Source organism: Poecilia formosa, unplaced genomic scaffold, assembly GCF_000485575.1.
Source record: "Poecilia formosa unplaced genomic scaffold, Poecilia_formosa-5.1.2 Scaffold664, whole genome shotgun sequence".
NCBI classification, from domain to species: Eukaryota; Metazoa; Chordata; class Actinopteri; order Cyprinodontiformes; family Poeciliidae; genus Poecilia; species Poecilia formosa.
Genome location: NW_006800603.1, coordinates 212,882 through 239,985, shown reverse-complemented (window position 1 = coordinate 239,985; position 27,104 = coordinate 212,882). Strand labels below are relative to the sequence as shown.

At 38.1% G+C, this 27,104-nt stretch overlaps 1 protein-coding gene across 4 annotated transcripts; it reads right to left on the bottom strand.

Annotated features, from left to right (window-relative positions):
• Positions 1-249: 249 nt before the first annotated feature.
• Positions 250-26,538, bottom strand: LOC103130725 (SH3-domain binding protein 2). 4 transcript variants are annotated; one of them, XM_007542209.2, is made up of 13 exons: positions 26,304-26,538; positions 8,372-8,511; positions 8,188-8,290; positions 7,112-7,229; positions 6,944-7,011; positions 6,157-6,239; positions 5,994-6,074; positions 4,756-5,425; positions 2,180-2,297; positions 2,012-2,067; positions 1,701-1,776; positions 1,136-1,195; positions 250-1,047 (listed from the first exon to the last, which is right to left on the bottom strand). In XM_007542209.2, exons 2-13 carry the CDS (start codon positions 8,505-8,507, stop codon positions 910-912), a joined length of 1,707 nt encoding a protein of 568 aa, XP_007542271.1. In that variant the 5' UTR covers positions 8,508-8,511; positions 26,304-26,538; the 3' UTR covers positions 250-909. The 4 variants fall into 4 exon arrangements, with proteins under 4 accessions (XP_007542271.1, XP_016521620.1, XP_007542268.2 ...); XM_016666134.1 differs by lacking the exon at positions 26,304-26,538 and adding an exon at positions 19,117-19,805 and having other exon boundaries at positions 2,180-2,294; XM_007542206.2 differs by lacking the exon at positions 26,304-26,538 and adding an exon at positions 19,117-19,789.
• Positions 26,539-27,104: the final 566 nt, after the last annotated feature.

The following is a 27,104-nucleotide window of genomic DNA, read 5'->3' as shown; positions in this document are numbered from 1 at the left end:
ATAACTTTTATGAAATTCTGTTGATATGAATTTTCACACCCTACATGTCTAGAAAACTATCTTTCTTTGATGACATAAAACTAAAGTCAAACAAATCTTTTCAGATATTTAACACATTTGACTGACTTATTATAACTTTTAACTTTTTTAGTGTGTTGTCTTGTGTTGCTCAACTTTATCATCCAAAAATACCAAATTCTGAAGTTTCTGTATGCAGATGCACAAAATAAAGATAAAAAACAATTTTTTATGCAATTGTTTATACATTCTCAGTATATATTTTTGTAAAAAAAACTTCACATTTACATATTTACAGTCATGCTTTTACATATTTACATATAAATATGGACAAAAGCTACACAGTATAATGAATGTACACATTTTAAAAAGCTCGTTTTGACAAAAAACACAAAAACAGACAATCAGTCCCAGTTTGGTCGCACTGCTAATTTGAAAACGAGGTTTCCCTCCTCTGTTGATGTTTTCCCTGTATTTCCAACTGAAATGCAAGTTGTAAGCTCCTGTTCTCTTGTGTCAGGGAAGGTTCAGGATCCGACTTTTAGCTTTTAATTTTGTCCGTTTGGCTTGTTTAAAGTCATTGTGTTTCATGTGACGCAGCCATATTTACACAGAAATACTCATCATAGGCTTTAACTTCTGAAATTACTTAGAAAAATGATACAGAAATAAATATTTATAGTTATATTGAGTGATATGTTTATGCATGTAGGCTGTATTTCCGGAATCTGTTGCTTTATGTTGTCATTTGTCGCCTCCTGGTGGCCAAAATGCGTCACAACCATCAAACTGTTCTGATTTCCAGCCGGTTTTTCCTCCTCTTCTGGGTGATTTTGAGCTCAGTTTGTTTTGAATCTGTTTGAAGACGCGTCTCCAGCTGCATGTTTGGTCTCAGGAGCTCAGGACTTTGGCGTAAGGCTTCTGCAGGCACAGCGAGCCGTGGTGAGGAAGAGGATGGCTGTAGTAGTGTTCAACCAGCGCCGCCAGGTTGGGGAAGGTCAGGTCGCTCTCCAGAAATATGCTGTCATTCTGTCAGCAGACAAAAACGAGATGTTGACGAGTTATTTCAAACATAGAGTCATTATAACACAGCAGGGGGCGCTGCTGGGTTCCTTACCTCTTCAAACAGCCTGTAGTTTCTGGCCTTGTTTATAGCGACATCCCAAACCACCAGCACCTGAAAAACATTAAAAATATACTCTAATCAGGCATTTTCTGATTTTATTTCACTTCTGGCTACTTAAACCTTCAATCTTCACTTTTTGTTATAAGATAAGGCATTAAACTATCAAATGAGGTCTTTAAAAAAACCTTCAACACCTTCAGAAAAGATGTTCTCTCCCCAAATCAGCCTCAAAATGAAGCATTTATCATGTAAAAATGAGAAAAAGACAAAAACCTTCACATGAAATCATCTTAAAAATATTAATTAAGATCACTAACTTAGATATGAAACATATTTTTGTAATGTTATTTAATATCCAGGCTTTACTTGAATCAATATTTGAGAAATGCATCTTGAAATCTTGACAAATAATTTTAAAACACTGAAAAATGAGAAAAACTAAACAAAGAGTAAACCATGTAAGGTCTGATATTAGGATTTGTGTACTTAAAGAAAACACAATATGAAATTAAATTAAGTAGATTTTAAAAGATGCTTGGTGTTTTATTTATTTTACCTTTGCGGTTTTGGTTCCTGATTTTCTGATGCCGTAGAGTCCGTCCGGCGGATTAGCACAGCACTCTTTAAAAAGCCTGAAGAGGAAAACATCGACACATGGTCTTTATTATTATTAAGAGACTAAATGCAGAATGAAAACATCTACAAGGTTGTACGAGTGTCAAAAGCTGAGAAAAATAAAAATAACTGAAGAAATAAGAGGAGAAATGTTGGGTTTTGCCACCAGGGGGCAGTAAAAGTTCAGAAAAGTGTCTGTAGGTTTCGGTTTAAAAGCGTTTTTAATGTGTAAAGTATTAAAACGTGTCGTACTTTTCTACAAAGATGGTTTCAGTTGAATCGATGAAAACTGACTCTGGCAGCTGCACCTGCATATAGAAACAACACTTTAATAAAAGATACATAAAAATATATAAAAACTGTCACAAAACTGAGACTAACGGCCCAAAAGCTGCTCAGTTTTATCTGCAGGTTGCTTACGTTCTCGTAGTCGTCATCGGAGTCGTGTTCGTGTTTGGATGACTTTGGTTTCTTCCTGATATCAGCAGGAATCTCCTCTCCCAGCGAACGGAAACTCTGCCCATCTGGAGATGCTCTTCTGACAAGAAAACACTCGTTAGAGAAGCAGATCCACCTCATTCACACAGATTTCCTGCCTGAACTCACATTTATCTATCCTAACGGTCAGAAACATGGAAAATCTTTACAATGAAGTATTAGACAAAAATACAAGAATAAAGTCAGAAAATTATAAGAAATTTCTAATAAAGGAGCCAGTGGCAGGAATAAAACTGTTAAAGTGAGCAGAGTCAAAGATTTTGCAAAGGCCAAAAATAATCCTAAAATAATCCCCGTTTCCAAAATTAGCTTTTTCTCTCCATTTAAAAATATTATGGTGAATTCTTTATCCCTACTGGCACCACAATAAATTAAACAAGTTATATTTTCATAAAAAGGACATTAGTTAATGCTTAGTTTAATGTTTACAGTTATTTCACTTTTTATGAGCAATTATTTTCCATTTTGTTGATCTATAAATTTTTTCTGTTCATATCCAGCAGCAAATATGAGAATTTTCTCCCAAAGCCTTCGATGTGTTTATCCAAATATAACAGACGGGTCCAAGTGTTTCTGGGTCAAAGGTCACTGGGTGTTTGGGTCATGACTTACTAAAGGCTAGTAAAAGAACAATTTGTTGTCTTTTACTTAACATTTCTGTTAAAGTAGAAATAAACTTGAACTGTGGACACAACTGGTTTAATTGGAACTTTTACAACCAAACTGGACGAGGAATCTGGACGCCAGAGAGACAGGAGGACGAAAAGGACAGTAAAAACATCTGTAGTTCACAGCTGGGTCACTGCTGGAGACACTGACATGTTGGGGTCTCAGCTTTTAGACCAAATGTCTCCAAATTCAGTCCTGAAACCTTCAGATGTGTCCTTGTTCCAACACACCTGAATCAAGTGACCGACTCATTAGAAAACTGAGGAGGAGACTTTAACTGGTCCTTTAGTTTTAACTGGTCCTTTAGTTTTAACTGGTCCTTTAGTTTTAACTGGTCCTTTAGTTTTAACTGGTCCTTTAGTTTTAACTGGTTCTTTGGCTTTAACTGGTTCTTTAGTTTTAACTGGTTCTTTAGTTTTAACTGGTTCTTTAGTTTTAACTGGTTCTTTGGTTCCTCCCTGTTTTCCATACCCGCTTCCAGAGGTGGTACAAGTTGCACCAAGCGGTGTATCCTTTTATTGGCCTGTTATTTACGTCACTGCATGAGCAAAAGCCATGCAGCAAACTCTTGAAAACAACTAAATCTCAAACACTGCAGTGGACAATCGTGAGATTTGTGGATGACGCAAAGATTTAATTTTACTTGACATTTCCAGCTGCTTGTTTTTTTTAAATTAAATATCTGGGTTAATTTGAGTCCATCAAAACCACAGCCCTGATGTTCTCCAATTCAAAATGTCACTGCAAATAAAATCATTGGAGCATCAAGAACATTCCCAATAACCACAACCACAGCAGCAAAGAACAGACTGTAATGAAGACACACCCAGACCGGCTTCAACCAAACGTTAACCAACCAGAGTGAGACTTGACAATGAAGAAGCAGCTTTAGATGCAGCTAAAAGCTGAAGACGGTGACTCTGGAGGACCAGAGAGGAAAACTTATGGTTTAGATACGATCTGAATGCCAACTGGTATGACAGGAAATCCTTTTACTGTAAAATCAGAGTTTACTGAACTCTGCTGTGAGCTTTGGTCAGATAACTGGATGTGAAACAAACCAGGAACTTGTATAAAAGCAGAGATGCTCTCATCAGGTCCACAAGTTTCAACAAACATATTCTGGAGTTTCTGAGAGCAACACATTTTCTTTTTCTGGATGGTTAAATCAATCTGTTTGTGTCTTGTTCCTAATTTCTAACTATGTTCATGTTCACACAGCAGGTCTTGATGCTCAGTTCCACTATTTTGGAAATCTGATTTATTTTCATGCTACTAATTAAAAACAACCACAATCAGACTTCTGTTTGAGCGACGCACATGCAGAGAAGAACAACTAAAGTTATAACAGACGCAGCGATCTGTGGATTCATTTTGAAGTCATTCAGCAATAGGAGAAGTATCATCACAAGATCATGGAACACTGACGGAAACTTTTCTAGAGAAATCTGTCTGTAGGCGTAGTTGGAACCAGGAGTGATGTGATTGTTGTTTTCAGCCATTATTTGTCTGGTCTGCCTCCTTCTGGTGCAGAATAATGACATTTCTCAAGTCAATTAAAGATAACATGAGCATTCAGACTGCAAATGCTTTGGAAACAATCAAATATGTGTCCAAATTAGATCCACATATGGAAGTGGCACAAATTGAATGTCTTTGGTGGCTGAAAAGATCTGAACTGGGCCATTCAGACTGCCATGAAAAAGTCAGATATGTGTGTTATTCACCTGAACGTAGCCAAACTTATGACCAAACACTGACCGAACGAACGCCCCAAACTGTGGCTAACGGTGATTTAAATGTCCCTGTTGTTCCTTGAAGTGACTTACTGAAACGGAGACTTTGGCTTGTCCAGAGTCTGTGGCGGTTTGGCCGTCGGTGGAGGAGGTTTCGGTATCGTCGGCTTGTTGTGAAGTCCAGACTTGAGTAGCGGAGACGACGGCGGTTTGGCAGGCAGCGATGGGGCACTAGTGGACAGCAGGTTAACTTCGGTGTGGGGCAGTGGTAAGGAGGGCTTGGTCCGAAGGCAGTGGTTTCCCAGAGACTGGGTACTGCCGGTGTTTGGGGAGCTGTTGACCGGGCCGTTCAGGACCATCCTGTTGTGCAGCTGGTCACAGATGGGCAGCGTGGCCGGCGAGTGGACCTGGACCGTGGAGTGGGACCTCAGGTCTCTCCGATCGTTGGCAGTATTCCCCAAAGAGATCGTCCTGTTCTGAGCAGTTTTCAAGGAGCTGGGAGGAAGAGCAGGAGGAGTCGGAGACGGCGACTTCTGCAGGTGAGGGGCAAAGGGCAGCGGAGGGGGCGGACCTTTACTCTGTTCCTTCTGGAGGGGCTGGTGAGGGATGGAGGGCTTTTTGGGGAGTGGGCTGCTTGGGTTTCTGTGTTGTCCAGGAACAGGTAGAGGCACGGCTTTCTGGATGTTTGGACTGGATTCTCGACGGAGCGGAGTAGCTGGTACCGGTGGAGGAGGGTAGGAAGGAGGCGGACCGGTGGGTCGACCTGCAGGGGGAAACCACCGATTTATGAAAGACCTTCAGCAAGAGGAAAAACTTCTACCTTGTTCTAGAAAATGTCAACAGAGCTAGAGATGTTGAAGTAGAGCTGGACAAAAATCAGCTTTATGTATCGCAACATTATCAATATAAATTCATAATACATCTGATAGAATAGTCAATAATTTCACTGAACGCTGATCCAGAACCGCACAGCATTCTGGGTGATGTAGGCAGAGGAAAGGCTTTAGCTGCTCAACTTTTCACGACCAGCAGAGGAAGACTGGTGGCATCGACTAACTCACTAACTCACTCACTCTGTGGTTGCCTAGCAACAGCCTGTTGAGTAACTGGCGCAGCAGCAGTTTAAGGTTTTGTCTCATAACTGCTTAAAAATAAACAATAGCATGGAGTGAAAATTGTGGTTGAAACAGGAAAGGTTTTATCCACAGGTCAGCTGCATTTCAGATATTTAAAACAAAAACCATTCAGTAATTATCAATATCAACCGATATGAATTGTGATGTTCAGCCGTATCGTCCAGCCCTCACTGGAAGAAGTACAGATGTTTTTACCTGGAGATGTTGGTGAGCCATCACCGTCTGGCTTCAGATAGTCTTCTTCATCTTCTTCATCATCATCCTCATCAACGTAATCTGGGCACAAAGAGAGTAAATGCTAAATATTCACAGACACCTGCAGGGTGGAGCAGTGATGAAGGTGTCAGCCTGGTCTTACCATCCTCTGCTGTGTCCACAGCGTGTTTAATTTCCATGGGTCTCTCTATGGTGCCATAAAAGTCTGCGTCTGAGTCGGAGTCACTGCGGCAACAAGGACAATTTAATGAATTACAAAATAAAGTTGCTCAAAGGAGCAACTGCTCATGATACCTGGACAATGAGAAAACTTACATTTACATCAAAATGCTAATCATTCTGTCATATGTGGTTTATAAAATGACTATTTCTTGTAGATTTTCCAGGAAAAGGATATTTTTGATTTAGCTACCTGGCTAACTATGTAGCTTCTAGGCTAACAGTTAGCCTAAAACCATCACCACCCCACATAGTGACAAACATAAACATGGTGTATGAAACAAGTAGCCTATTTTATACTATTATGAGGAAGAACCATTGACATTTGAACATCAAAGCTATGTAGCTTGATAGCTTTAGCCAAAGTTTGTTACTCTTGCACTTGTATAAATCTACCAGGTTCAACATGTTGGTTTGCAGTTATAGTCTGAAGTAAAGCATAGAGGCTAAATGTAGTCAAAAGGTTCAAACATAAACACAAATGTTAAAGTTCATCTGACTTATTTGTAAGTGTGAGTTTATTCCAGGTAGCGGGTTTCCTTCAGCAGAGCAAATACATGCAGACGAGATTAGCTGGGGATTAAAAACGACCTTTGATGTGTGAGAAAGGCTGCTTGTGTCTCGTTTATGTCTTATACCTTATTTAGCATCTTACACACCAGACTGGTAATTTGTGCTTTTGTAGTTTAAAGTTTGAGCAGATTTTTTACCTTGAAATTTGGGCCTCTTTTCTGTCGTTATAGTGATCGATTTCCCTTCGCAGAAATCGCATCCATTTCTGTAAGACAGGAAGCAAAATAACCAGATGTCAGCTTCTCCCTGCAGAGAGCAGAAACACACGACTTTCACAGTTCAGTGGTGTTCAGTGATCTTCTCACCCTTCGCTCGTCTTCGCTGGCAGCAGAAAAATACCACGTTCTGTGTTTCTTACTGAAATGGACGATTTTAAAGGGAAAAACGTTGCTGGACGTCGTCTCCTCTGCTGCTCTCATCACTCTGTTGAACCAAACAAATGTAGTAGATTGGAGATTTATCTGCTCATAATTATTGGGAAGTCCACTGGGTAAAGCAGCAGGGATGTATTTATATTGCCTTAAAATAGATGCAGTTCTGAATGCATCTCGTTCACTTTGTTTAGTTTATCAACCTACTGGTTGGGTTAAATTGTATCAATACCTCCTCAAAAAGTTTAGCATTTATTGAGGATCTTTTCACACCTGATAGTCTGATAGGTTTGGTTTGACTGGGGACCAAAACTGCAACATTTGTTTCATTTTCAGCTGCAGTTTTCTTTCAAACTGCTCTGAGTCAAACCAACCAAACGCTCAGAGCAAACCGTTCCCCTCCTGGCCTGAGGGGGCGCTGCACCAACCACCACTAAAGAAAACAACATAAAAACCTCTGAAGGAGACACTGAGTGCAGCTTCCTTCATCGCAAAATGTAAACAAAAATGGAGTGGCATCGGATTTTAGTGGTTGGAGGATTTCTCTTTTGTCTTTGGCTAAAAACCACGAGCCATTTCTAATGCTAGCGCTAGGCTAGCACGCTGGTTTTGGTTGCATTTACCCAGAATGCCTTACTATAGTCCACTTCCTGCTTTTGGAGCGGTTTCTAGTCCACTTAGCGTTCACATATGAATTCAACCATAGTTCAGCCAAACTGAGACCTAGATTTGTAGGTGGACCAGACCTTTGGACTGCCTCAAACAAACTGGACTTTATGGTCAAATTAACTAGAGTTGGACTGAAGCGAACCAAAGATGGCTGCTTTGAATGATTCACCTTGGAAAAGAACCAAATGCTTGTTTTGCGAATACCAGGCATTTGTGCTAATGCTAGCCAAAAATGCTAGCTTTAGCCCAAATGCTTAAGCTAATTTGTTTTTAAATCAAGCAAAATCTGTGAAACAAGCCATAAAACTTGTTGATCTTCTCTGTGGTTAATTTTTACCAACCTGTTGTAGCCGTTGAGAGAGAACGCCCCCTGTGGTGAAGGAGAGGTGCTGCTTTTGAAGTAGTACACGCAACCCTTGTGGATGATTATGTACCTCAAAGGCCCTGTAGACAGCAACACACATCAGGAATGTCTTCATCTGTCTCATAAACAAGGCAGAGATGACCTTTTTAAGTTTTACTCACATTTCATGAGACTGAACTGACTGCCTCCCTTCTTGTGGAGATATCCTGAGGTGGAAACTCCTCCTGGCATCGTGAGGAGATTCTGAGCCCCGATGGCTCGCATCGGCACCGGCCAGTACATCTCTGGAAACGACATGGTTCTGTAGGCAGGGAGGAGAAAAAGCATGAAAATATGAAAATCAATCCATCGTTTCCCTGTTTTGGTCCAACCAAGTAATCCCTCCTTCAAATGTAACATCCAGGTTCTCCTCTACCTCCTGCTGAGTCTCTTGCTAATGCTCTGGATTACAGTATTTTCCCGCAGCATGTTGACTGTGGAGGTGAAAACTGTGGAGGCTAAAGTCAGCAGAAGGTCCATGACAGAGACGGCATTCCGGTTGGACTCTCTTCCCGCTGCGTCCGATCCGATCCAGGTCGAACCGAATCTCTCTGATCAAACCATCCCTTCATTCCCTCCCATCAGCTCTCCCTCTCCCTCTGTCTGGCGTTTTATCTCTCACATTCTCCGTCTTACATAATCACCGTCAAACTGAGATAGAGCTCCATGGAGGCAGGAACGGATTTCTGCATGAACACAGATGGATTCAGATAGGGCATCCCGAGTCCTTTCACTGGAGTTCAAGGCTCAGAGGGAAAATCTGTGTGTGTGTGTGTGTGTGTGTGTGTGTGTGTGTTGGAGAGCACAAAGTAAACACTCTTAATGAAGTTTTAATCTTGAAATGTGTTTATGTGTCGTTTCCAGTATATCAACAGAATCAGGAGTTCAGACGGAAAGCGGGTGTGGTTGGTTCTGAGTGTCTGAAGTCCAAAACCAAAAGAACTGGAACAACTTCAGGAGAAAGTACTGAAAATGTGGTTTTTATAAAACTATTTATTTCATTTTTATTGTTTTTTGAGTGTCTTTACCAAGTTGACTTGTAGAATCTACATCTGGGTCGTAACAAAGTTCAGTCTCGTCTCACCAGTTCCTGTCTGGTCAGCCGTTTACCATTTTTTGTCAAATTAGTTGCCACCTTTCTGGTTTTCCTGTCCTACTAACCTTTTCAGTAGTTCAATTTCGTGTTTTCACCTGCTTAAAAAAAATATTACAAAATCTTTCTTTAGATTCACCAATAACTTAAAAAAAACCTCTTATTTTGGTCTCAGGAAACTGTTAGCTTGACATTCATTTTTATAGATTTACTGTTTTCTGGCTGGACTTCTTTCATGTTGAGCTATTGTGTATCACATTATTGAATTAACTTATTTTATTACCCAAAAACCTTTCAAAAAGTTGCATCTGTGAACTTCAATTAGTCAACTTGGAAACCAGCCACTTGCTCCTGTTTGGCTGCCATTAACCAGGAGCTCTTGCTGCTTTTTGCTGATATGTTTCCTCTTATTGTGATGCTTTTAGTCGTTCAGTTTGGGGATTTTACCATCTTCCTGTTAAAAAAACAAAGTCATATTTGTCTTAATGTGCTCCATTAGTCAGATTAGAGTCCGGTCATAGGAACCTGTTAGCTAACGCTCATCTTTTGATGAGTTTGCTGTTTATTAGCAGAGTTTATTTTAGCTTTGTTAACTGTTTCCTTTCAGGTTTTCTATCATATTGATCTTTTTATTTGTTCAGTTTAGTGTTTTTTAAAACCTGCCTTAAAATAATAATAATAGTGAAAAATAAACATTTTTACAAATGGCTACTCCTTTAACTGGGGAACTATTTGCTAGCAAGGAGCTGTTTTTGCTGATCTTTTCTTCATGTTGAGTTTTTATCATTTTATTGATTTGATGTTGTTACTCAGAAGCCTTTTTAATTTTCCCATGTTGACTATTTTCAGTCAACCTGGGAACCTGTAGCCATTAGCTAATGGTACTTTTTGCTAAATTTCTTGCTTCCTTCCTGGTTTTATTCTCTTTCTCAACTATATTAAGACCAGAAACCACATTATTCCACTTTAACTACTTTACAGAACAAAGCTTTCTTTAATTTCAACTAAAATGTTATGATTTTATCTTGTTTAGGGTTAATGCTGTTTCAATGCTAGCTGCTAATTCAGTCCAAAAATATTGAAAAATTTAAAGATTTAAAGCAACTGTATGACGTTTTATTACTTTTTCTATTAGTTTATGTTGTTTTCAAGACAATATTTAGAGGTTAACCTTTGTTAATCATGAAGAAAATTAAATAAACCAACTATATTTCAATGTAATCTTGCTAATCTTTTGCTAAGTAAACAGCTGCTAACTTTAAAAATGTAATTATTTCACTCCATAGGAATGAGTTTTGTAGAAACAGTGATGACATAAGACATTTTTCTGAAAACCTAACAGTGATGAAACAGGAAAGCAAACTGACAGTAAATCAGCAGGGAGGAGCCTTACACTGCGCCTGACCTCTGACCCCTGGCAGCTCTGCTGAGCTTTCATTTGGATATGAAGAGGGAGTCCAGATGCCATCATCCGCCTGCTAACACATAACTCTGTCACTGAGCCTAATCTGGGTCAGAACTGGGTCAGAACGGCTGCTTATCGCCCAGGAGGAAATCCTGAAGTCCTGCTTAGAGCAACACAGAAACACTGAACAAACATGGCGGCTCTGCATTCGGCATTTCTGTGTTTTTAAAGGGAAGTCGGCTGAAAAAGCAGCAGAGATTAGAGCTTGGTTTTGATTATCTCATCATCCAACAGAAAACTTTCTCTCAATTCAAAATATCGAAGAATAGACGAGTGGCCTTGTATTTATTACTGATTACAAATCAACAATAGTGTCTGAAACCGTAAATATCAAATTTAAGCATTTTTCTTACTGCAAATATCTCACTACACTTGAAATTAAGACAAAACTAAATTAAAAGTAACTTTTTAGTGAGACACCGGAGCTTTAAGTCACTAACTCCTTAATATTGATTAAATAACTAGTTCCATTGGCAAATTATTTCACTTTTTACACTGGAAAAATGTCTTTTAAGTGAAATATTGACAAAAAATAAAAAGCTTCTCTATTTGGTGAAAAGTTATGTGTAAGTTAGTTTTGTCTTATTTCAAGTGAACTAAGACATTTACACTGATGAATAAACCAAAAATACTTGGTAAGTTTGAGTTTTTGCAGTGCAATCATGAAGAAAAATGGTGCCACTTCTTAAATTAAAACTCAATATATGATTGATAATGAATTAATTTATATCATAATAACAGAAGTGAATATGTGTCACAAATCAAAAAATAATCTCTGGATTCACCAAGTTGAAATGGTTGTTGGAACAATGTCTAAGTATTTGGTGATAATAGAAGCTGTTAGTTGTCATATTTAATGATATTCTATCCAGTTGTTGCCTTAAAATGTCCAATATTTGCATATATGTGTTCCGTTTTTTAAGTTTTACATATTCCTAGAAGCACCAACAGGTTTAAATTACTCGTTTGTTTCTTCTGAGAACTCATTCACCTGGACTTTCTTCCTTTTTCATTTGTTTTTCTGGTTGAGATAACGATCAGAGCAGGAAGCAGCTTGCATACCAGACTCATTGGAACATGTTTCCTCTGAGAAAAACACACAATGTGTCTGGACTGATTCACAGCCTGATGCCAATCTGCTTTTCACCTGAGGCAGGCAGGAAGTGCAGGCAGGAAGGCAGCGGACCTTTCACAATAAAACGAGATCAAGGCGACAAATTCAGGAAAGAATGTGGCCAGTTGAATCACTTCAGATTCTCTCCTAAATTGATCATAAATCATCTAATATCAATTCATCTGCTTGTTTCTGGGGTTCATAGGCAACAATGAGCAAAAACAGACTTTTATAATCTTTTCAAAATAAAAAAAATGTACACACAAACATTTAATTTGACCTAACTGACAAACAATATGTTAAATCACTGATTTCCTGTAGATCTGGGGTGTCCAAGGTGTGGTACGGGGGCCATTTGTGGCCCTCAGAATGATTTCAAATGGCCGAATGTGGCATAGATTTTACAAACTGAGGCGGTTGAATCATTAAGAAAAATCATTATGGTGTCATTTTTAACTGATGCGAGGGACATCAACACACCTGTGTTATAATAAATAGTGACTTTCACACCTGCAGACCTGAATCGGTTGATAAATTTGTAAACTTGTAACTTTTTCTAGCCGTTTGGTTTCTTTACACACAACGGAAACTCCAAGTCAACCAGAGCATGTCACTGCAAACCAGGCGAGAACATTTGGTCTCTTTATGGGTCAGACGAGTCCAGAGCGAAAGAACCAGGTGTGAATACAGGAAGAAGACGACATAATGAGAGGAAGTAGAAAACATGGAGAATCTGAGAACTGCACTTAGTTATTTCTGCATGAAAAGCTGCATCAATAAATCAATAACAGCCTCAGTTATCAGATTAAACTTTACAAGAAAGATGCAAGAACTTTCTAAGTGTGTTTGTCTTCTCTACTACATCCTATAATGCACCAAAAGCTAATACGATTAATCAGATTAATCGATTATTGAATCAATTTATAACTAACTTAATAATCAGTTAACTGGAGAAAGGCTATTTGCTGAAAGAACAACACATTAAAAGCAGTAATTGAGCCAAAACTGTACAAAAAATACAAACATTTTGAATCTAAGACAGAAAATAAACATTTTCACTTTGTTCAGAATCTGCTATTAAGCTCCTTTTTCCATCCAATTACTGATAAAATCTAAAAATTATATTTTTTTCATCATTTATTGATCCTTTGCTAACAATGATCAAACATTTATAAAATAATGTTATTGCATTTTATGCAACAAGATGTTTATTTTCTTCTTTAAAATAAGTTTAATTTGTTTATTTGCATCTTCTAATGCATTTCTAAAAGTGTAAAAAAAGATGCTTAAATTAAAAATCTGCTCAATAAGCAATTTTCTTATCTGATTGATTGATTAATCGCCAGATTAATCGATTAATTGATAAATAAAATAATTCTTTACAAAAAGCCCTACAACGGCTTGTAATGTAAAACAAACAAATCTGTTGTCTTAATTTATTTGAAAGGATTTTGGAACCACAAACTAAAAAGCAGATCCATTTATTAAAGTTTGGCTAAAAATAGGAAAAGGAGCCGTTTCCTGTTCCTGTTGCAGAAGTAAAACACACAGCAGAGTAAAAACTTAGGAAGTTTTATTACTTTTAACCAACAAACCTGCAAAACCACATTGATGCTTTTGATCAAATTATTTAGGTTTGCTCCATTAAAACACTGTTTAGATGGTTGTTGAGTATTTAACAAAGATAAATTAAATTAGTAAAAGAATAACTGGCTAAAGGTTTGGACACGTTTCTACTCGTTGGTTTAGTTTTTCCACCAGCGATCGGCTGAAGGAGTCGTCGTTCAGTAAAGAGGAAACTGAAACTATTGTAGCTGTGGATGGAAAACCCCTGACTGACGGCCGCCAGGACAGGATTCCTGCTAAATTACCTCATTATCTAAAGACCTGAAATTACCGTCAGACACAATGGAACGTTTCAAAAGATCCAAAGAAAACGACGCATTTCTGAGAGACAGTTACATTCATTAAACTCTGACCTCTTCCTACTGAACTACACAGCAAAACGTTTATTTAGATTTTAGAGACTTAAAAATAATCTGGACCTGCCGGGAAAAGTGAGTCAAGGGTTTACAGACAAACAAATATAAAAGGAAAAGTCTAATTATGAGTCAGTGGCATAAATAAGTAAAATGATGTTTTCTGCTCAATTTAACTGAAAAACAAATAAAAACTTAAATGCAAAACCGTCACAGCCGGAAACTGAACGATTATGTTGTTTCTGCCGACTCTACTTTTTGTTAAATTTTCCTTTTATAATGTTTCTATTTTACAAATAAACCTAAAATATTATGAATCGATTTAACATTTGCAGTAAAAAAAAACTCTGTGGGTTTTTCAGGTTTACATTTTGAACTTTTATATTTAATACAAAAAGTTTTTCTGTGGGGAATTTGTTTTTTATTTTATTCCATTTTGTTGTGAATTTCACTCAAAAACAAATGTTTCTAATTTAGTATGAAACTGTCAGGGATAAAACTGTTTTTTGGAAAAATGCACATTAAAAATTAAATAGAATAATTTGAACAGTCCAGGTAGCTGATGAGGTTTGGAGATTATTTTCTTCATGGTTCCCACTTAACAAGTTTGAATAAAATCTGGAGAGTAAAAAATCTTCACTTGGCATCAACTTCTTCAGGGATGTGAAAAACCTCCAATCAAAGAGGCGACAGATTATTTCCTCATTCTGGTCATTTTGTTTCTGTTGTGTTTCCAAACACAAAGTCTCTTTATTCCCTATAAAAAGCTATTTTAGCCTAAGGGCTCCAAAACGTTTAGTTTCAAAATAAAAGCATGTTTTAAAATATTGAAATTCTTATGAATGCAAATTAGCATATTATTGTTCAAAGATTCAGAAATCTGCTAAACGTGGTTCATCTCTTTTTTATAATAGTGCTTGTAGTGGTTTTACAAACCAAAGCAATAAAGATAAATCTGTTTACATTTCCACGCCCACAAGCTGAAGGCAAAACTGCAGCTTTGCGCTGCAAAGATTTCCAGCAGCTGCCAGGTGTCTTTTACTGAAAATGGATTGCGGCTAACCTGAAGCTGTGACTAAAAGCATGCTGCAAGTCACGAAGACCCCCCTTCACGGGCTGCCTTAAAGGTCAGAGGTAAACCACCGCCCCAGCTGCGACGGGGCCGTCCGGCCCAGGAAGTAGACGCTGCCGGCGAGCGACGCCTTCGAAGCCGCAGCTCATTTCCTGTTCCCCATCCTGAGACCACAACTGTAGTCAGAGCTTCACTTTTTGTGATGTCAGGTGGAAACAAGTGAGTAGAAGCAGGTGGGCTTATGAAGATGAATATCAGAATAAAGTGATTAATGCAGCGGCAAAGATTCGGTTACTACGGAAAACTGTTGGTGCCAAAAAAACCGCAAATGACCTAAAAGTGTATTTATCAGAAAAACTTTTATTTCATTATTTTAATTACAGATGCATGTTGTAGTGTTTTTATGGAAGCCCTGCAGAGCCAAAATCACATAATCCAAATGGGATACTCACTGGAATACTGATTGAGTAGATGCAAGTGGGTTTATGTTAATTTATGTCAGAAGAAAATTATTAAAGCAGCGCAGCATTTAGCATGTGTAGCTGTTAGTGCCAAAAATCTCAAAACGTAAATACGTCTTCTTAAGGGAGATAAGCATGTAATTATTAGTCAAAGTTTTATTTCATGCTGCATGTTGCTCCTAACAATGACAGAGACATGTAGCAGGGTTTCTATGGAAGTCTATTAGTCTCAAAGTCACAAAAATGCCCAAATGTTTAATCCAACTTGGGAATAAACACTGAGGAATGAATATATGCAATTGGGCTTAAGTTATTTGAATCGAAGAAGAAAATTATTAATGCAATGTAGCGTTCAGCTTTTAGAGATGTGTGACGGGAAGCTGTTAGTGCCAAAATCTCAAAATGACTCAAATGTGTAATTATTAGAAAGGATTTTATCACAAAAGGCATTAAGACACTCCTGCTCTAGCAGGAATTACTTGTCACTCCTGCTAGAGTGACGAGTCAAGCAGGAGTAACAAACTGAAAAACAACTGAAAAAAAGCTAAAAATTAGCTTTTCTTTTTCAGTTGTTTTAGCCCAAGTTATGTTGTTAGACAGGTGCTGCTTAAATGATATTTTTCATTCAGTCCTAGCATACCGAACCTGAACTTAAACAATGTGGATAATTAATTCATGATTCATCCAGGTTAGCTTGCGTAGTTTTTTCATCTTAATTCTAAGATTAGTTGTGCATTAAGTAGGATTAATAAAAAAATACTGATTTTATTTGATATTAAAAAATGTTTGTGGATCTTAAACATTGCAGCTGGACTAAATGCACAAACAATGACAAATTTTAAATTTTATTCTGTTTTTACAGCAAGGAGGATTTATTTTATTACATTTAGCTTTAAATAATACTAACAAATAAAAAACGGAGATACTTTATTCTGGAATTGTTTTTATTATTTATGTTTGTAGGTAGTTAGCTGCTCAGTCAAAAATAGTTTTTATTTGAGGAAATAGATTTAATATTAGACATGTCAGCCATATTTGATGAATACAGGTTTAATTTAGCAACGATTCTGTGGAACCAGCGGATTCTCTAGAGTAACGAAACGCATCGATGACCAACGGTGTGAATAATTCCTCGTTTTGTTGCAAATAAAGAACTAGCAGAAAGCAGAACAGAAAGAGAAAGTGAACTTTCTCACTGCAGCAGCAGCAGCAGCTCCTCTTTCTCTACCTGTGTGTCCTCATGTACATCATTTCTTCCTGTGTCCAAATATGGAAGTCCAGCTCAACAGGAAATGCATCACCAACATGTCAGACATGCTGCTCTGCATGAAGCCTTTCCCAGAATTAATCGGTTAATTCTCTTTGTTAAAAAAACATGATATTTTTCCCTGCTGAGCTTCAAGACGTTCAGAAAGTTGCACGGAGACTTTGAAGACGAAAATCTTCCAGATTCGACCGTCTTTCCTCCCGCTCTCACCGCACTTCATTCAGGGTCGAAAATGAGAACACACTTCCTGTAAGCGTCTCGCGTTCTCGCCGTCGAACCTCACAGAGGAATTACCATAGCAACGACCAATAGATGGAGCACTATGGGATGCTTTTATAGACTTTTGTCTCCACTGGAATAAATAGCATAAGCGTCTTGGAGAAAATGACCATAAAGAATCAAAAAAAGTTTTTTTTTAAGTGCTTATGTCTCCAAAAACTGAATAAATGTTCAAGTTTGGCTCAAAATTTAACTTGTTTTATCTTCAATATTTAAGTTTCTAAACCTTTCAGTCAAGTTTCACCTCCATTTACTGCAAATTCTCCAACATAAAATATTAAAACTGTTCAACTTGAAGCAATAAAAACATCCAATTTTAAGCTCATCATTGTGAAATGATTAGCTTAAATCTGACAACAAACCAATCAGATGAGCCTGTTTTAAATTTGCTGCATTATGCGGTGAAATGGGACTAAATGAACATAAATGTCGACTTTAAGCTCCAAAACCTTCAGTTTAAAAGCAAAAGTCTGTTTTTTTTTCCTGAACGGGGTTCTGTGTGGTGTTTATGAGCTGTAACTATCTTACCTCATGGTAGATAACATCTCAGCAGAGATCAAAGTTTTACAGGAGTTCATTTAATGGCATCTTATTGACATTTAAAATGCTTCATTTTCCTGTCTGCAGAAATGCAAAGCAGCACCAAGTCACAGATAAACGGGGAGCAGATTTTAACTTTTAGATTTGATTGAACTGAATTTAAATTAGGACTGAACTTTAAAGATGTGAATTATGTTCATCTTCTAATTGTTAAACATAATTAAATTATCCTCATGCTGTTGCCATCGTTAACCATTATAAATTAACTATGAACATGATAATGCGGCGGCTTAGTAACTGATTATTGTGACGATTAATTGGATAAAAATTGGCCCATTCTGCTAATCTTCATAAAACTACTAGAGCCGTTTTCATGCAATATTACAAAAACATGAGAAGATGCAAATAAACAACTTGATTCCTTTTTAAAATGGGAAAATAAACATTTTGTTTCCTAAAATGCAACAACAGATCATTCCTTCAGTGAATGAATCATTTCTGCGTTCATCTGCAACTAAATCAGTTCTTCTAACATCAACATGAGGAAAGATCAGCCTTTCAATACAGAACTGATCTGTTTATTATTCATTTATTAACGATCCAATTGCAGAAGATGCTTAACAGAACATTTTATTTACATTATTTGAACCAGGTGAAGATAAAACTGTTCTGGTTGATTTACATTTTTTACTCATAAAAGCAAAATGTATTTATATTTTTACAGTTTTGGCTGAGTTACTGCTCTGAACGTGTTGTTCCTTCAGAGCCTGGACACTCCAGTTAGCAATTAATCAATTAATAAATTAGTTGACTATTATTTCAAGAATCGAATTAATCAGATTAATCGTTTCAATCCTGCAGGCAGAAGTTATTTTCTAGCATCGAACTGAAGATGCAGTTTTAGCTCCACCTTCAGCTCCATCATTTCAATCATCTGTGATAAACAATCAGAAAAACTTAAAGATGCAAACAGAACATATCAAAATATGAACTTTGCCTTTAAGATTTCCATTTTCCTTGAATCCACCAAACATGAAGATACAAAAGTAAACAGCCCAGATCATGATACGTCCCGTTTTCTACCACTTCTCCTTCTGACTCTTTAATAAAGTCAACTTAACAGATGAAGCTTCATATTTGACCAGCTAACTGAGGCTTTACCTCAGCACACCGACTGACAGGAGCTAACTGGACATTTCATCTTTAACTTCACGTGTTCACCTTCTTTTCTCACATTCAGTCAAACTGTAGCATCATCGCTCTTAAATCCACCAACTTAAACTCTGATACGCCTGACAATAGTTTGAAAAGCTCTAGCTGCGTCTTTTGCAACCGGCTTGCATCAGTTCGGCCTCTGAACAGGCTGAGTAAATCTAATTCTGGACTGCAAGTGTTTTCGTTCTTCCACTGAAGTGAAGCTGCTGTCGTTTATGACTCGTTACCACAACCTTAAAGGTGCTACAATAGAAACGTTAGAAAAGGATTTCCTTTAATTTCCCACTTTCAATCCAGATATCCACCGACGTACCAAAGGATCAGTGACTGGCAAACGAAGTAAAGTTGTGCGGGAGGAAAAAACACGAAGAGCTCAACTCACAGGAATTCCCTTTCATCCTGAACACACATCCTTGTGCTCGGCTTGGAGCTCCGAGCAAACGACTTCTTCTTCCTCAGCGAAGGAGCGGACACGGCGGCGGACATGACTGGAGCCTCACGGGAAGAGGAGCAACCATACTTCTGAAAAAAAGCCCAGAGGAACGAGGGAGGACGGCCTGGTGGAGGGGTAGGGTCTCCGGTTCCAGAGCAGGCCAGTCGGTTCAGGTGGAAGGTGAGTAAATTAGTGGAGGATAAAAAAAGACCAGATGATGCGTCAGTTAGGAAGTCTGCAGTTAATCTGAACCGCGTTGACTCTCCAGCTGAGGTTTCCTGAAGGTGTCGAGGCCTCTGATTGGACGGCTGCGGTACTTCCTGCTTCCTCTGAGGAAGCATGCGATTGGCTGCCGGATGCCACACACACACACACACACACACACACACACACACTTCCTTTTTACACACTCGGACAAGCAGGACCTGAAAAAAGACACCGGGGGAATTTCCATCCTCTCAGACTGGAACAATGAACAGATCACATATTTACAAAACGTAACAAAATACACGAGAACATGGGGAGGAAAATAATAAAACGCTTTCTGTTTGAGATTGACTGAAGTAAAGCCGATATGCTCCAGGCTGTGTGATAAACACATGGGTCTGATAAATAACAAAAACAGAAATTATATAATAAGACACAAACATTTTCACCAGAAAATGAAAGAAGCTCAAAGCTGGCAAGTTATTTACAACAAACAGGATAAAATTATAAATAAAAACACTTTTTAAAGTGTAACTAAACCCAAAACATACTTTATCTACTCATATAAACTGACCCTTAAGGCGCCATCTTTACGTTTCTGTGCAAATTGTGACATTTTTGTGTAAATTTGTTTAAATTTGTGGTATTTTGGCTGAAACCATTTCAGTGCTGCCCTCTTTGGGTTGAACGGTGGTACTGCAGTTGAATTTTCCTATTGATTACAGCTGAACAGTTTGGTTGATGTATACATCATTTCACCCAGACACACGCCCCCTGGTGGCGAGTCAGGAGATGGAATAACGAGCGCTGATCGATAGCTGATCGATAGCTGATCGATAGCTGATCGATAGCTGATCGATAGCTGATCTCACATTTACAACATGGACACAAAGTGGAACTGATAAAAGTCTAACCCTAAAACATAGAAAACGTCACCAGACGTGTCACTTCTTTAGTAAATAAAGTCACTACAGGCCTTTGAAGGTTGATAAATATCGCGACAGTCGGGCTTCTTTCCTCCTGACCTGCTTCAGACTGTTGAAGCTAATTGCATCTGCAGGGATCTGCCACTTTAAGAGGGAGGATCGGTGATGGCATCCAGAGTTTTACTGACTCACTGAGGAGCGTCAACAAGAGATAACAGAGACCACTGTGACATTTCATGTCCATAATAACGAGGTCTGCTGGTTCCTGCTGCAGCGGGTCTCACAGCATTTAAACCACCGAGCCTCTAAACCCGCAGCGCGTCCAGAGTGACTCAAAGCTGAAGCCTCCTTCAGGCTCAGTGACCAGGAAGCAGAACGCTGCGGCTCGCGCCTCATCTGATCAAAGACAGGTAACCCAGATCTGCAGCGGCGCGACCCGACCGCCATGTCAGGCTTCGCTTGTTCTGCCGTCTCAACTCAAACCACAGCAGTTTTATCACGGGTGTCTGCGGCGGTTTTACGTTCACACTGACTGTTTCAGCTTCGGTCAGTGCATGAAGCACAGCAGCCTGTGAATCTGCAGCCCAGTGACTAATTTATGAAAGCAGGCCTTCAGACACTCAGGAAATGCTGAGACACCAGCTGCTGTGGCGATTCCCGCCTACAGGGGGCGCCACGCAAACAAGAATCAGCCTCAATCACTCAGCCAAGCAATAATAGATGCTGTCAAAACAAAAATGAAACCAAGTGGCGGCTGAACATGTTACTGTTCAGGCATCTGCAGAGCGAAAAGTATCAGATTAAAGAGAAACTTTGGGATAAAAATATAAAAGAAGTGAATTAAAGACCAGAATCTGGAGAGACATGACAAAACAAAACCGTAACTTTTAATATGAAAACGGTGGTAAAAGTAGATAAAAAGCCTGTTTTCATGTTGAAATTTGGGTAAGTCATGAAATTTATTGTTGAGCTGCATTTTTTAAATAAGCTAACAAGAATAAAGACGGCAGGAAGATGAAAGTGGCATCTTGTTTTGGACGGCAGCATAATTTTCTTCCTGAAAGACAAAATGATGCTGCAGGACGACCAAACTGCAGAGACGGACGAAACGCTAAGCTAATGTACAAGATGGCCGCTCAAAGTGTTCGCATGACGGAGCATCTCTGCTACTTTCCTTCTGATTTTATGTTTTTAAAAACATTCATTTGTCTGTTCCCCCTGGTTTCGGAGGCTGTGTGGATAAAAGGATTTTAGTTGATTATGATGCGTAACCATAGCAACAAAAGCAGCTGATTGACATCACTAAAGTTCAAATAATGAGTTTATCCAGAGCAGGAGCAACGAGAGCAGAGAGAGAAGGAGGAAGTCCAAAGCTTCTCCTCCATCGGTCATAACGGACATTATGAGCCAACGAGTCGGATAAAATTCATCATGACAATCTAAGACTATCGTCTCCAGTTTAGTTCCATATGTGGTACAAAGTAGATTTTGTTGCTGGGTGAAACTATCAGAACTGGGTCAGACATGTTGGATGTTGGTCACATGGGGTCAAAATAAATAAAATCAGATTTGTGTCGCATTTTCCTGCTGCGTGAATTTATTTGATGTTTCTGGTTTTGTTGCTGCTCCTCTTGAAAGGCGTCATGAAACACTGACTAATGAAATTTGTGGATTTTGAATAAACAGTAATGTGTCATCAGTGTAACTCAGATCTTTACATTGAAAACGACTTTTTCAGTTTGGTCTGAAATGTTTTAAAAATTGATCATGGCTCCTCATGTTCCTCTCCTGCAGCCAAATTACCACCAGTTTTCAGAAAAAGGTGTTTTATTTACTTATTTATCTTTACACACTTCAGCAAACTGTGGAAGCCCATTTCTGCCATGAAATAAAAAGTAAAAGCTGAACAGGAAGTCATCATTTTGAGCCATGCTGCTCAGAGAAGCAGCTCAACCTCCCGTCTCATAATTAGGATGTTGAGATTCTAAATTATAACTTCCTGCTGGGCTTTTACTTTTTCTCTCATGGTGGAAATTTTAATCCTAAATAAAGAACAACAGGATCTCTGGAAAGGCCAACCTGAACGTGAAGGTTTGATTTATGCTGATGACGTTTAATTTTTACGTAAAAGCCCCAGATTTCGTACCAGTTGGTGTTTACAGTGCATAAATAATCCCTCTAAACTGAAACTGTTACCATTAAGGGAAATCTATTTTAGGAGCAACTGTATCGTCCATAAGCTAAGTTCAGTTAGCAAACATTTACCAACCAAAATAGTTTATATAATATTGTCATGAACTTCAATCTGGTCATCATCAGTTTAGCATTAGTTATATTTTTAATCCCTTCATTAATTTCCAGAGGTTGGCAACATTTTCATTATTCGTTTGTCCCGATGGTTTGAAGCAAAGTGAGAGGTCGTAATCTGAATCTAAACCGTTTTAGTTTGAATAACCAGCAGCAGAAACACATGCAGCCATAAAATCCTCTGCAGCTTTTATTACGTCTCGTTGCTCCGCATGAAGCAGGAGTTCAAACGCCGTTTATAGAGAAAATCTATAAAGTTTTTATCCTTTTCACCACAAGCATATCTATAAAAACATAAAAGAGCCGTCAAATATTTAGGTTCATTCAGCGAAGCCTTAAAACCGAGTCCAAGGAGGAAAAGGGGAAACTGGAAGTTCGGATTTGATAAAAACTTAGAAATATGTGAAAAATTCAAAACAAATCCATGTTTTAAAAGAAGTAAAAGTTAAAAATAACCAGAATTTAACCAGAATAAGACAAAGTTACTATCGTGTGAATTTTATGTTTTAGGTGCAATAAAATAAAATAAATGAGTCACTGAAGGATATGAAACAGAAAATAGGGAACATCAGATAAATAAGAAAAACTCCTGATTTTCCACACACAATCATTTTCAGACAGAAAATATTTAGTTTCCATCTGATTATGAATATTTGTCCTGTAACAAATACGGCAAGCAATACGAATTTATTCATTGTGTTTTGGATTAATTTGATTCAGAAAGAGAAGCCGGCCCACAGCATCACTAATTATCTCTGATTGTTTCCAGTTTTAATCTTTTTCCAGTTTGGTTGTAGATGTGGGAAAGTTCAGGAGAGCGCCCGTCTTTCCCATTTTGAGGAGCGACAAGAACAAACCACGTCAGTAACCGTACATGTGCCACTTATGCACAAAATCTATAAATAAATTCAAAACGTCCTTTTTTTGAAACAGAAACCTGCTCACAGGTTTTAGATTTACATCTGGAAACAGAAACAAAATACAACACATTTTCTATTTTCAGGGAGAAAAACACCAAAGTTTTATTTTAAATCTTCTATTTTTGTCATTCTGCAGTCTAAGGAGGAGGAACCGGCCCGCAGCATCACAGATCCTCCTCTGTACCAAACAGTGAGTCTGTGATGTTTCCCCACACCAGACAAACCTCTGCTGTCTTGAAGAGTAACACAATATTTACACCCCAGGGAAACAGGAAGTTCCTAATTAAGTTCCTAGAAATGACAAAATGCTTCTTTTCACACTTGAGCGATTTTACTTTGACTATAAAAAAGTCCCAGATGTTCCAACGTAAGAAGAGACGCAAAATGATCAACGTTGGCGGAAAATTAGAGAAGTTTCAGCTCCATCAGGGCTATTTTATCAGCACTCTGTTAAATAAAAACATTAAAAAATAAAGACATGTTTTAAAAAGCAGGATTATTTCTTCACCTTTGATGTTATTTCTGCATTTGAATTATTTTAGCGTCAGACTGCAGCTGCAATAAGAAGAAACATTTAAATGAACACATTTATATTTGCACGTCTTTATCCGGGTTGCTGCTGTGAAGTGCGGATGGATTTAAATTTAAACCAGCATGACGGATGCAGACAGAAACGTTTGTGGGGGATAAAAACAGGTTTTTCATTTTGCATGTAACCAGGAAACGTCCAAAAGTTCATTCAAATCTCCAGATTTTATCGAAAGAGGATCAGAAATGTCTTCAGTTTTTACACAAAGAAGCGAATTTAAGCTTGAATGTGTTTTATTTCTGTTAACAGCTGATAAGAAGATTTTAGTTCTGCTGTTTTTATTCTTATCGATCTTTAAAAGTTGTTTCAGTTTCTTGGATTTGATGCAAATATCCGTCTTTCTATGTTTGTTAAAACAACGTTGACTTAATTCTCCAGTAAATAAAGTTTGCATGAATGTTTCTTCTCAGATTTTTACTGCTTCCTGCTGATGTTTTATTTTTAAACTCTTTATAGATGAGAAATATCAGAGCTCAGGAAACTGAACAAATGTTTTCACTTTTTCATGTGAGAGAAATAATCTGTTCTGGTTTGTTTTTGTTGTCACAATTACGTTAATTTAAAAGTCAAACCAAAGATTAATTTTTACGCAACTATTCTTTGAAGGTAAACAGCTAAGCCAACCTGAAGAAACAGTAATTTCCTCCCTTGATAAACCATTTTTAGTAAGAAGGTTTTGGCTTCTTACTAAAAAATGGTTTAAGTAAATCAAATGACTTAAACAGGACCTTCCTGGCAACATGAAGTAGGCTAGAAGAGCTGAAAAAGCAACAGCCTCTAATTTAAACATAATGAAGCAAAATGATTGGATGGATCCGTCTAGTAAGAACTACAGAGACATTTTATGGTTTTTGGTCTCCAGAAAACCACAGAGAAAAGATGGAACAATGGAAAACCTTCACAAGAGAGACTGATGAACCAACGATAACATGAAGTTCTGACCCAAAACAACACAAAAACAAAACCAGCATTTACTAAAAAACATCAAAACTTTGGGGAAATATTCATCTGGTGTAAAACTAACAGCAGAAACAATCAGTAAAGCACGGCGGTGGCAGCATGATGCCTCAAAAAACACAGAAAAATTATGTTTTTGGAGTGGCCTAGTCAAAACCAGGACTTACGTTGGATTAGATGCTTTTCATGCTGAATTTCATTGATATTGCAAAGATAAATGAGGCAAAGATAAAGTTTTAAATTTTGCATCCAACCAGAAAAAGTTCATTTAAATGTTACAATTTTATCAAAGTCTCAATATTTGAATGATTTTAAGTCACTAAAGTCGTTTGGTTGATGCAAAAGTTTTCCTTTTTTTATTTATGGATGTGGATTTAAAACATGGCCTCCATGAAAGAAAAGCAGAACCACAGCCGACCCAACAGAACCCAAAGACTGAAAAACATCTTTATGATCCTCAAACGTTTGGAAAAATATGTGGATGGTGTAAACCTAACAGAAACAGAGTCAAGCACGGTGGTGGAAGTATGATGCCTCAAAAATAAACACAGAAAAATGCAGTTTTAGGAGCGGCCTAGTCAAAACCTGGACATAACGATGCTGTTCATGCTGAGTTTCTTCAATTGTGCAACAGCAAGTGAAGCGAAACGCCTTGAGTGACTTTAAAGAAGCTTGATGGCAGCTCTTGGCGCCAAGAGTCACAAGTATTAGTGTTAGGGGCACCGAGTTTTGTTTAACATGCAATCTGGTTTATTTGTTTGTTTTTTCTCTAAATAAATAAGGAAATTCATTTGGAAACTGAAATGTGAAGTTACTCTAGCGAGGGCCGAGCGATGCGGCCTAAAAACCAACATCAACTCCAGTTTCCCCCTGAAAAAATACTTTAATTTTCATTTAAATAATAAAATGACACTGAAAATACCAACATGAACTAAATGAAGGTGGTCGGCTAAGTTTCAGTTAATCTCTCCAGATTAACTCAGGTTATATTTGGTCGGTGTGGAAGTTTCTAAATGCAGTTAAAATGTTAATAAAACCCGTTTTGTTCATGTTTTCTGGTCGTTTTAAACAGTCGAGCTGTGCAGTGAATCAGAAGGAAGCTCATAAACCAGAAACGGCTCAGCTGGATGACTTGCAGATCTGCGGCGCCTGCGTTCAGGCAAACGCAGCAAAGCTGCAGTTTTAGATTAAAACAGCTAAATAACAGCGCAGTCGGTGGATTTGACGTACCCATGGATTGCTGCGTCAGCTGCGAGGCGCGTCTCTGCGGGGCATCGGCGGTTCGAGTCCCGCAGATCGTCTTCAGACTTCCTGCTCTGCGTGTTTCACTGCAGCGGCGCAAAGTGCAGAGAAGCGGCTGCAGGTTTCATTCAGACCCGTTTGTTTCAGCCTGAGGCTTTAAGAGGAGCTGCTGCTGCTGCTGCTGCAGAGCCGCGGCTCGGTTCGGCTCAGACTTCCCCTTCACGGAGCCACTCCTTCATCTGGTCAGATGGGTTAATATGTAACTCAGGCCTGCTGCTCAACTCACACCGTTATTTAGTCTTCAGAAACTTTTCCTCCTTTTCTTTATTGTTTCTGTTTCTTTCTAATTTTTCATGTTTTCTTTATTTTACTTTCCTCTGTTGCTTTCTCCCCATTTATTCTGTTCATTTCCTTTTTATTCTCCATTTCTGTCATTTCCTGTTTGCCTTTTGTTTTTCCTTCTATTTTCTTTCCTGGTTTTTCTTTCAACTTTTTGTTTTTTTATTTAGTTTGTTTTGTTCTCTTTTCCCACAAATTTCTTTATTATTCATTGCCATATTATCTGTCCTTCCTTTTCTTTATATTATTTTTTCCTTTTACTTTTATTTGCCCTTTTCCTTCTTTTTTCCATTTTCTTTTGTTTTCCTCTGTCATCACATTTCTTTTTTATTTATTTTTCTTCATTTTCCTTTTTTCCATTTTTCATTCGTACAAACTGGATTCCAAACAAATTGGGACACTAAACAAACTGTGAATAAAAACTGAATGCAATGATGTGGAGATGGCAAA

Excerpts from the sequence above, each read along its gene's own strand:
- LOC103130725 (XM_007542206.2), bottom strand. The coding sequence starts at position 19,508 with ATGCTTCCTCAGAGGAAGCAGGAAGTACCGCAGCCGTCCAATCAGAGG. Across the intron at positions 8,512-19,116 it reads CAGGATGAAAGGGAATTCCT|AACCATGTCGTTTCCAGAGA; the intron begins GTGAGTTGAGCT and ends CCCTGCCTACAG. Across the intron at positions 1,048-1,135 it reads ACTACAGGCTGTTTGAAGAG|AATGACAGCATATTTCTGGA; the intron begins GTAAGGAACCCA and ends GTCTGCTGACAG.